Source organism: Carassius carassius, chromosome 3, assembly GCF_963082965.1.
Source record: "Carassius carassius chromosome 3, fCarCar2.1, whole genome shotgun sequence".
Lineage (NCBI taxonomy): Eukaryota > Metazoa > Chordata > Actinopteri > Cypriniformes > Cyprinidae > Carassius > Carassius carassius.
Window position 1 is genome coordinate 311,241 of NC_081757.1, and position 11,776 is coordinate 323,016.

Below are 11,776 nucleotides of genomic sequence, written 5' to 3' on the forward strand. Positions count from 1 at the left end.
AGTCTTTACTACAGGTTTAGCAGATTTAAGTTTCTGCTTGTAGGTCGGTATAAGATGAACCAGACAGTGATCAGAACTGACTAAATTTAAATGCATAAGAGATTATCATTACTGAATGAAATATTTGTGTAATTAATGCCATTTGAGATGTTGTTTCCATAGTGACATGCATCTTCAGAAATGTAAATGGTGATAACAGAAAGCCCTTTTAATGTGTAAAAACAAACAAACAATAAAACCACTAGAAGAGAAATAAATGTTGAACATGATCTATAACAACAGCAAGCAAACTCTGGTGAACTGTTGACGTTACATGATTGACAGGAGTTGGTTTTACGTTGTATTTTAGTAAAGTGTTAAGATACATTATAAAACCACAACTCACCTGATACTCACAAAGATACACGAATAAGGAACGTTTTGAGGATCTGGAACAATGTTTTCAGTGGATAAAAGATGGCAATTTCATTTTGGGTCAATTTTCATGTCCAATTAGCCAATCATTTTTCTCCAAATATACTGACAGAGTCGAGTCGCCGACGTGAATCCCATATCGGGCCAATTATTACACAACTAAAAACAATCAAATGAATAAAATAAAATAATAATTAAATTATTTTACTGGAAGTTCAGCATACAAGTTTAAGTAGAGCACAACGTTTCATTTTGCATGACCATGGAGTGATGCACTTTCCCCCGGAAAAAACTTGTTCATTTTTATTGTTATAACAATGTAGCGATGTATGAGGCACTCTCAAAACAAGCAGCTTTCTGTTGGTCAAAACGGCGGATCACGACCAACTCCAATCAGTTGCGAAAATCCTCTCAATGCTGTTGCAGCAGATCAACGTACTAATTTCACCGAAAACAAGACTTGCCTCTCAAGATACTGAAGGAAGCATATCTAGACAACTGCTCTTGAAGTCAAGACAAATATACTGGGGGAGAAATGTTATTGAGATCTGTTGGAAGTATCAGGTCTGTTTTCAAGTTCTGAAGTGTTGTAAATACTCATTGTGTTCCCAAAGCAAGTTGGTTATGGATTGACCTGCTCTGTTCGAGACTTCTTCTATTCAGCTCGTTTAGCAAATACACATATTATGTGTACATAGTATCATGCTGTAGCTTAGATTCATCAGTCATGTGTTTCGTTCTCTTTGAAGTCATTGTTCAAACACTAGAGGGAGTGATGCCTCTCTGATGTAGACCAGACATTAATGCTTCAAAACCTATTGATACTGTCATGTTTTCCAACCATTAATCCCTCAGCCCACCAGGACATATCACTTCCCAGAACAGAAGAGATCTCGTGGGAATTACAGATGGAAGTATCAGATATTTGTTTGATCAAAAGAATGACCCAGATGTCACAGCAATGCATCTTTTTTAATATTTATTCAGATGTTCAGATTTACCCAAACATCAACAAACAACTTGTGCTTCTATTTCTCCATCTTCAGTTGCTCTCCTTGCATCCAGAATGTGACTGCGTCTTAAGAACTAGTTTCACCATCTAGCAGATAAACAAGTTGTAGTCTTACTTTTCAGATTCAGACTATATTGTGAAATTATATATGTGAAAATAAAATCAGTGGGGTTCATTGATGATTGATTCCCAACAATCTTCAAAATATCCAATATAATGGTCCCAGAAGAAAGAAACTCCTACAGTTTTGGAACCACGTGAGAATTGATTGATTTGTATTTATTACTATTGTTATATAATATCATACACACTGATATCTAATCATAAACAAAATAATGATTCATAAGGCTTGCAATCATAATTTTAACTTAATGTCATGATTTCAAATTTGCAATAAACTCTAACGTCATTGTTAGAACAATTATGTCAAAAATCTAAGTCATAAATCAAAAACAAAAATAATTCCCCAAAATCCACCAATTAAATTCAAGGAAACATGGTGTTTCGAGTTCTCGCGCCACAAAAGAAAGAAATCTACATCAGCAAAGCTGGAAGACAAATAGTCAGTTATTCCCATGACTTTCCCTTTTGTTCTGTCACATGTGTATATTAATATAATTGACAACATGGTTATGATTACAGTAGTCACAGTTGAAGGCAGCAGTGCTCAGTGTTATGAAATATGACGGGGTTCCTCAGGGTTCGGCCCTGAACCGTCAGTCATGCCGTCCGACCGGTTTGTCAAGTTCAAGCGAACAAAAAAAATTGAACCGCCAACTATTTCGAGAACTGGAGTGACGGAGAGAGAGCGGAGGAGAGCTGACAGAATAGAGGTATGTTGACTTTCATCTGATTTTACTGCGTGTTTTTAAGAAACAAACATTTTGTTCAATGTGTGTTAAGAGGGACAGTGTCTTGTTTTCATCACATGGAGTTTATTTGATTAAAACTGTGATGAAATTGTAATTACAACGAGAATGAACAAGTGAGTAATGTGTCAGACTTGGTAGCTCTGTCACATGAAAACAGTGTGAGCTGAGTAAGATGTTGTGCCTTGCTCCATCATCTTCTACTGACTCAAACCAGCATCTGTAATGGCACCTTTAGAGATTTTTCTTTCTAGAAAGACTGGCAAAAGTAAGTTGACATGTTTAATCAAACATTTGGAGGATTGAACTCATGTTGCACTTCATCTCTCTTCTTTACTACACAAACTTGGACAGAGTCGAGCTACAGTGATCCAGATCTGTTCCTTTGGTTTTAGAAACCGGACTGGTATATTTTCAGTCGGCTTCATGAGCTGTTAGAGCACAGCGCTTGCAACTCTAAGGTCATGGGTTTGAATCTGAGGGACACATCCAGCCGCAGTCAGACACAACATAAACACAACAGGCCTGCGCTCTCATGATCTCCATAGGGGTGATCAATAATTATCTGTTCCTGGGTCAGTCTGATCATTTTTAGTTTTTTAATGTTTTCAGACGAGTGTACTTTGTGAAATTATGATTGTGATGTAAACAGGTAAATTTGGCCTCCAAATACCATGTTGTTGTTGTTTTAAATAGGTTTTTATTATGCCAGCTTTCCTCAAGAGGGTAATTACATGTGTGCTATCGGCAGATGCTTTTATTCAAAGAAATGTATGTTGCATTGAAGCTTTTATATACATTTTTTTTTAAGTACCAATTTTGCTGGGTATTGAGCTCCATACTCTACTGTACTGTGTACAAAAATATTTATTGACAATAATTATTTTTGAATTTTTTATTAAAATAAAATATTTACAATTTTATTATATTTATAATGTTTAATAAAAAACAAACATTATTTTTTTTTTTTGCATTTAATATTTTTCTCAGTTTTTCAGTTTTATGCTCTCGTGTTCTCATGACTGTTTTAACCTGATTTTAGTTTGATTCTTTTATATATATATATATATATGCATGCTGTAGTGTTTGAGATACAAGAAAGCTCTTAATTATTAAGATCAAAATAATAATAATAATAATAATAAATAATAGTAAAATTTGAATTCATTATTATTATTATCATTTTTCATTAATAAAAAAGCCACATTTTCTTGCCTTTTTTGTACCAACAAAGCACATACTGATAAAATGCATTGGGAATTGTTTAAGGCAAATAAATAAATGCAAATCAGTAATGGGATAAAGCAACTATTTTTGTTATCTGCATAAATCCCTGTTGCACATTTGGATTCTATAAAATTCAGTTGTCAACATTTGAAGTGGATCAAAACCTTTCATCAAAGTTGTCCTGAAACCTTACACCCAGATGCATTCTTGTCTTGGGACAACTTTGATTAACTTTTTTGATGCACTTCAAATATTTACTGTTATATTTGTTGCTCAGCTCAGTGATGCACCACCAAAAGCTTTGCTGCATTGATTAATATTTTATTCCTTCTCTGGCGTTTATCATTGTAAAGACCTTTGGTGTGAGTTACAGGGACAATAAGGGACGAGTTTATGGAAAACAGTGTCATATGAAAAGGCCAGATATGCAAATAAATGCAGCTAGACAAAGTCTTAATGACAGCGATCCAGAAACGCAGAGACGCCGACAGTGAAGTTTTCCTCAAAGAAACATCCGCAGGTAATGCGTTTTCAGATACTTTTCCTTCTTTATCGCTCGTGTTTGTGTGAGTCCAGCCGTCGTGAATGTCGTTTGCTTTGGGGTTTTATTTCACTACATCCTTGAGTTGCATCAGAGCATGTCTGCCAGAGAAATGACTAGAAAACACCAGGATGAACGAGTGAATGAAATGAGTGTTTCAGGAGGCCTGGACGAGCCCAGCAGCTTCCTTTGATACGATGAGAGCGGGTCAGATCAGACCCAGAGATAATATCCTAAATACAGCCCTTTGTTGCTCATTGACTCATGCACTATTGTAAGAGGCTTTGTGACTCACTGCTTCAGAAGAGAAAAGTGTTTCTGATCCCAGATCAGTGTTAGTGACTTTCATTATGTCAAATGCGTCACATCATTTTCTTCATCAGCATTTTTGTGTTTCCAGTAAAAACTTAAAACAAGCTACTCATAACTAGCCCAATCGAGGGGGTCCCCAGTTAAAAATCATATCTGGCCAATCAGAGCACGCCTCACTCTTCAGAACGATGAGCTTTGTAGAAATTGATGCGTTTCAGAAGGAGCATAGAGGAGAAACAATAATGTACAGTATGTGGAAAATGAACCCTTTAAAAGTTTACGTTTTAGGGTTTTTAAAAGTCTACATTTATTTGATCAAAAGAACAGCAAAATTGTGAATTAAATCTGTTAAAGTGTAATTTATTCCTGCATGTGTGTGTGTGTGTGCGTGTGTGTGTGTGTGTGTGTGTGTGTGTGTGTGCGTGCATGTGTGTGTGGGGGGGGGGAGAAGTATTTGTGGTATCCAGTTAATCCTGTTCATCTGAATTTACTTTGAACGTGACATAAGTAGGTTTGTGTTAGTTTGTTTTGTAGGTGGACTCTCTATAAATATCTCTGCTGTCTCAATTGTTGTTCTTCTGTTCTTATTTGAATGTTTGAGATTTGTTTGTTTTTATAGCTCAAAATATTAAAGAATAAGAACATTTGCAAGCGGCTGAATATGACACTTTGCCTCTCTGTACTGTAGGGAAATGAGTGCATTTGCATGTTTTGTCTGTGTGTGTGTTTGACCGTTTGTTCAAATGTGTGTTCATGTTCCCGTTGTCACATTGTTTATGTTTTTACAGTATCGTAATCAAAGGCTCATATTTGTTCATTTACCAGATGCATCTTTATATACACTCTTAAAAATAAAGCTTCAGGAAGGGGTTCTCCCAGTGATGCAGTAAAAGATCATTTTTTCTAAGTGACAAACATTTTAGAAATCTAAAGAAACTTTTGTGAAATGGAAAGATTCTTCACAGAGCCATCAATGCCCACATAATCCTTTATTTTCAAGAGTGTAAGATAACATACAGCGCATACTCTTGTCTTGCAGCTTTTCATTTGGCTGTGAATTTACATGTTTGTCAATGCATTTCTTGTGCACAAGGCATCCAAACCTGTCCTGGCGTCACTTGGAGCTGTTATTTTAAGTGATGTAAAACTAAATGTTTCACAGTTTTAAAAATAAAGGCTCAAAAGGGGGTTTTCATACTGACACCACAGAAGAACCATCAGTGCCAGTAAAGAATATGTTGCACAAAAAAAGTTTTTGTGTAGCCAAAATTGTTCTTCTATTGTGGAGATGTACGGAAACCCATAATACTGCTTATTGATTTTAAGTTTCAAATCAATTTTCTTCTTTACCATAGTGTCCTTCCAGTAACGGCTAACACATCTGACACGCTTCGGGAGGAGCATGGATTTACTTCAAGAGATTTGAAGAGCTCTGAAAACATTGGTCTTGATTAGTCTCAAACACTAAGAATCTGATCTGATCTGGACAATGGATGATTTAACTCCTCCCTAGCAGACATTATTTATCTTGCTGAAACTGTGCCGGACAGAAAACGTTAAAAGAAGCACAAACTAAACCCCAAAGACGGGCATGTTGGACAACTCAAAGGTCTCCGTCGAGCTGGGTGTCGCCAGGCTCGGGAACGTCGCAGAACCCCAGAAACCTCGACTGTCAGTGAGGGATGAGAACCGTCTTAGCTCTCCCAATCCTGACGAGGATCGCACCAGACATGCACTTAGCAATACTTCTTCTCACAACATCCCAGGCACATCCACAGACTGGACTGGACCTGATGGTGCTGACAGGAGACGCAGTTTGGCGACGTTATCGGAGACCTCGAGGACCTCCAATGCCACTACTGTGGTCTCTCAGAGCTCTCACGTCAGGATTATAGCGGATGATGAACCGAGGGAACCCCGTCGGACGTCCGGCCGCTGCTCGTGCTCCTGTTTCCGTGCGGTGAACATGGCGTTCCTGCGCTGTCTGGAGGAGACGCCGCTGCTGGTGTCTGGAGTAGTGCTGGCCATCCTCTTCTGCGTGACCATCATCATCATCATCCCCTCCACCGGCCGGGTATCAGTTACTCACCTTGTGTTGCAGAATTTTGTTTGCATCCCTGCTGGAAAAACTCGATTATACCTGATTAAGTAGATCACTCTAAGGAACAGGTCACCCACAACTGAAAATGTGCTCACCCTCAGTGGGATTAGTGTTTTCATCAGAAATGCATCACTGCATCAGTGTCTCATCAATGGATGCTCTGCAGTGAATGGGTGCCGTCAGAATGAGAGTCTGATAAAATCATCACAATAATCCACAGCACTCCAGTCCATCAGTGAACATCTGGAGAAGACAAAAGATGAAACACATCCAGCATTAAGATGTTTCTAACTCAAACACATAGAGTCTATAATCCATAATCCATTGAAGAGACACTGATGCAACGCTACATATCAACAAATCTGATGAAGAAACCAACTGCTAACCTTGAGGATGAGCATGTTTCCAGCAAATGTTGTTTTTTGGGTGAACTCTAACGTTAATCTAGCTTCAGCTTCCAGCGGGTGTGTTTCGACAGACATTGTCTGGATGTAGATTGTGTGAGGTGTTTGTTTCTCTCACACATCCAGAGCCTGAGCGTTCACGTGGCGGCGTTTGCAGTGGTGTGTGTGGTGGTGTGTGTCTGCGTCTCGCTGCTGCTGTGTTTGCCGTGTTTGCCAGTGGTTCGGCGAGGAGAAACACCTCTTGCGCTCTTCATCTGGTCCATGCTCCTCATCATCGCCTTCGTCTTCATCTTCACCGGAGGCGTCGTCACGGCCTGGGAACAGGTCAGCGGAGGACGCTCCTTTAGATTCAGTTACACTTTTATTTAGTCCTAGTCCTTATGACAAGGATGCTATTTATTTGTTTTTCATGCTTTCTGTAAGAACACAGATCTTGAAGATTAATGCAATGACCCCAAATATAATCTAATATCTTAAGATATACATTTACATACAACGATTAAAAAGTGATAAATACATTTTTGTTTTAATAAAATACATATTTGTTTTGTTTTAGTTAAAGCTAAACTATATTAATATGAGAAATGTTGCCTTTAATGTTTAATTCATTTTTGTAATTAATGTTAATGTAAAGTGACACATGTTTTTTATGGTTTAGTTGTAGTTGTCTATAACAGCTTTTTCTTCATCAGGTCGCGTTCTTTCTCTTCCTGTCGCTGTCCGTTTATACGGTTCTTCCTCTCCCGCTCTCTTGGGCTCTGAGCTTCGGCATCGGGACCAGTGTGTGTCACATCGTCATCATCAGTGTGTATGTGTCTGTCACCAACCCTCAGACACAAGACCTGGCCGTGCAGGTAACACACACACACACACACACACCTGAGCGGTTCATGGCAGCTCAGAGGAAATGTTATATGCAAACGTTGACCGTCAGCTAACACCAGATGATTTTCCTGCCGCCGCACATAGTCAAAACCTCTCTCTCTCTCTTTCTCTGTGTGTGTGTGTGTGTGTGTGTCAGCTGGTGGCGAACGCTGTGCTGTTCGTGTGTGTTAACGGTGTGGGTGTGTTTCACCTGTGGCACACTGAACACTCTCACAGAAAGTCCAACAAGAAGCGGGAGGACTTCAGCAGAAACCGTGCCACACAGGCCAAGCAGAAGCGTGACCAGGTAGAGATTTACACACTGTTCTTCATTCAGAGCCAATTTTCCAAACCAATCATACAGTTCTCGAAACAAAGACAGTTTTTACACATGCTCTAATTTGCTCAGTGTTTTCTGCAAAAGTCTACAGAAAACCGCACACACTTATCCATGTGTGAACACACAGGTCAGAATCTCAGGATGATCTGTGTTTTTGACTAAACTATTTGATTCTGACCGGGGAAGTTTGAAGTGTGCACAAGTTGGCATGTAGGTTTGAGATTGTGTTTATAGTTGTGAGAAAATGGTGAAATAGTGCATTAATAATAAATACAGTGTTTAATCGATGAACTCTTGTGTGCAGGAGCATCTGCTGCTGTCGGTGCTGCCGCGATACATCGCCATTGAGCTGAAGACGGAGATCGTCAAGCGTCTGTCGGATAAAAGCAAAGCCCAAGAGACCCCATCCAGTCGCTTCCACAGTCTCTACATACGACAGCACAGAGACGTCAGGTGAGATCACACACACACATTGTTTCTCTCTGGAGTCGAGTGTAAAGCCCAGCTCCTCGTGGCCAGCGGGTGTTTCTGACTGAAGTGGTGTTTTGTCTCTGCAGTATCCTGTACGCTGATATCGTGGGCTTCACACACCTGTCCAGCACCTGCACACCTGAGGAGCTCGTGGCCGTCCTCAACAAACTCTTCGGCCGCTTTGACGACATCGCTAAGGTGCGCAGATCTGCCTTTCTGCTCGGCTCGGCTCATAGTTAACACGCTCAACTCGTTCTCTTCTCTGACGTCTCTCTGCAGAAGAACGGCTGTCTGCGTATTAAGATCCTGGGCGACTGTTATTACTGTGTGTCGGGTCTCCCTGACCCTATCTCTCATCACGCTCGCAACTGTGTTCAGATGGGTCTGGACATGTGCACGGCCATAAAGTGAGTCCCCCCGTCCAAAAATCATCACCCCACTATCAGCCTTATAATAGTGCCGTCTATAGACTATGATCGTTTTAACTTATTGAAATACTTTCTGTTTTCACTTTAGTTGAATTCTTTGTAATGTTTGTTTTGCCATTTTTATTAATTTTTAAATTATTATTATTATATGGCAAAAAATACTTGATTATTTTATTATTTTCAAACAATGTATTGTTTTTTTTCTATTATATATGTTTTTTTATTAACTCTACAATTGTATTATTGCTGATATTCTCTAAATTTTTGGTAATTTTTAGTACATTTTAATTGTTGTGTTAATAATAGTGCTGTCAAACAATTAATCGCATCCAAAATGAAAAAGTTTTTGTTTGCAAAATATATGTGTGTTTTATGTGTATATTTATTATGTATACATAAATACACACACAAACACTATATATTTAGAAAATGTTTATATGTATTCATGTTTAAATTAATGTAATTTATATCATATATAAATATATTTAATAAATAACCATAATTTTTATGAAATATATACATGCATGTGAGTGTATTTATATATAAATGAAAAATATATACAGTACACACACATACATAATGTAAAGAAAAAAATTATTTTCTTTATTATTTGTGATTAATTGCTTGACAGCGCTACTTAATTAATATTATTATTTTAATATTTTTTATTATTAATTTCAAATAATTTTTCATTTAAATTTATTTTTATGAGCGCTTTATTTGTATCAATTTTTTAAATTAATTTTGTCATTAATTTTATCATTAACTCTTTTTATGTAGACCGTCGGTCCTAAACAAAGTACAATCCAAAAAGGATCTTTGCGTCAGCGTTGGTTTAGTTTTTATAAATATTTTTTAATTTGAGCTTATAATTCGTATCTATAATTTTAGTTTTAAACTAAAAATTTTGTAATTTTTTTTTTTCCTTTTTTAAATTTCCATATCATTTGTATTTATTATTTTTAGTTTGTTAGTTCATTTTTACTAACTGTGACCATGGTGATTAGCTGAAATAAAATCAGTTTAGGATTATATATATATATATATATATATATGAAAATGTGTCTGTCTTGAAGTGTGGTTATGTGTGACCTCTGACCCCTGCAGTAAGCTGAGGGAGGCGACGGACGTGAACATCAACATGCGTGTGGGCGTTCACACGGGGAACGTTCTGTGCGGAGTGATCGGTCTTCAGAAGTGGCAGTACGACGTCTGGTCAGATGACGTGACTCTAGCCAATCACATGGAGTCTGGAGGAGTGCCTGGGTACCTTACACCGCTCACATCTCAATACTACTGCAGTGTGATCAGTGATGATGATGATGATGATTCCTCACAGGAGGGTCCACATCACGGAGGAGACGTACGCTCACCTGGACGGGAAATACCAGGTGGATGAAGGAAACGGCGAGAGTCGTGATTCCACGCTGAAGGGAAGGAGAACGTACCTGGTCATCGATCCTAATACAGATCTCTACGATGTCACGCCTCAGGTGATCTACAGTCATCATTATTGACTATATAGATAAGTTATCTGTCGTAGGAACCTATGAAATACAAAAATTCTGTCTAAACAGTTGAATTAATACATTTTTTCACAAATTTAACAATGCTTTTAAAATGCGATCAAGTAGGAGATATAACCATTTCTTTATTGTTTGTCAAATGAAGTGCTTCAGGTTTTGTTTGTTTGTTTTCATTGTTTATTCAATAGTAATTTCTTAATTTTCTGGTTTGTTGCTAATAGCTTTGCGTTTTTTTGTGTGCTTTTGTAAAATAAAGTGGTTTGTTGTGGTTGTTTTCGTGTGTCTCAGACCAATGAGCTGAAGGTGGACAAACTGGTGAATCGTCCGAAGCTGCGCGCGTCGGTTCGGATGTCGCAGTACCTGCAGTCCTGGAAAGCCGTCATACCGTTTTCTGGACTCAACCAACCACAGGCTTCGCTCGCAGCCCCGCCCACTCCTGCCAGCAGTGCCAGCCAATCACAGCCGGCAACGGTCAGTGTCAAATAATGCTCACCGTCCAATAATACAGAATCATAAACGCTGCATGTTAATTCCTGTCATTCCTTTATTTTGTCATCAGCAGGAGCTCCCAGAGATCAATACTCCTAGGTGAGAATCAAAGGTTTATTCAGCAACATCAATGTTGTTAGTGCACGTACCAAATAAATACTTACTTTGGATCACGTACCAGAATCCACCAAGAAGAGATCCGAGCTCAGTTTGCTCTGCAGTTCAGATAAATGCTGTAATTCCCTTTTGTTTCTTTTCTCAGACCTTCACAAGATAATGTACTGATGGACTCGTTAGACTCACTGGGCACTGAAGGGTGAGCAAACGATCCATCAATCTACTCTTAAATCTAGTCTTCACAGTGAATAAGACATCATATAATGTTTGATTTAATATCATCTTTTTATTGTTTAGGACACGAGCGAAGCTGAACAGTGTGACATTGTTTTTTAACAATTTTCAGCTGGAGAAGCAGGTGTGAATTATTTATGACCCTGGAGCACAAAACCAGTCGTAAGGGTCAATTATTCAAAACTGAGATGTATGCATCATCTGAAAGCTGAATAAATCAAATAAATGGTTTGTTCGGATAAGACATATTTGTCTGAGATACATCTATTTGAAAATCAGGAATCTGAGGGAGCACACAAATCTAAATATTGAGAAAATCATCTTTAAAGTTGTTCAGATGAAGTTCTTAGCAATGCATATTAATAATCAAAAACTAAGTTCTGATATATTTATGGTACAGAATTTATAAAATATCTTCATGGAACAT

At 38.1% G+C, this 11,776-nt stretch overlaps 1 protein-coding gene across 1 annotated transcript in view; it reads left to right on the top strand.

Moving 5' to 3' along the window:
* The first annotated feature begins 2,217 nt into the window (after positions 1–2,217).
* LOC132128279 (adenylate cyclase type 4-like) overlaps positions 2,218–11,776 on the top strand; it is an 18,226-nt gene continuing 8,667 nt past the window's right edge. The window contains exons 1-14 of the mRNA XM_059540167.1: positions 2,218–2,259; positions 5,731–6,449; positions 7,007–7,204; positions 7,573–7,734; positions 7,902–8,051; positions 8,389–8,537; positions 8,642–8,753; positions 8,835–8,962; positions 10,091–10,249; positions 10,323–10,476; positions 10,798–10,980; positions 11,069–11,097; positions 11,261–11,314; positions 11,413–11,473. Coding sequence (XP_059396150.1) covers positions 5,967–6,449; positions 7,007–7,204; positions 7,573–7,734; positions 7,902–8,051; positions 8,389–8,537; positions 8,642–8,753; positions 8,835–8,962; positions 10,091–10,249; positions 10,323–10,476; positions 10,798–10,980; positions 11,069–11,097; positions 11,261–11,314; positions 11,413–11,473 — 2,022 coding nt within the window. The 5' untranslated portion in view covers positions 2,218–2,259; positions 5,731–5,966. The remainder of the gene's footprint in view (positions 2,260–5,730; positions 6,450–7,006; positions 7,205–7,572; positions 7,735–7,901; positions 8,052–8,388; positions 8,538–8,641; positions 8,754–8,834; positions 8,963–10,090; positions 10,250–10,322; positions 10,477–10,797; positions 10,981–11,068; positions 11,098–11,260; positions 11,315–11,412; positions 11,474–11,776) is intronic.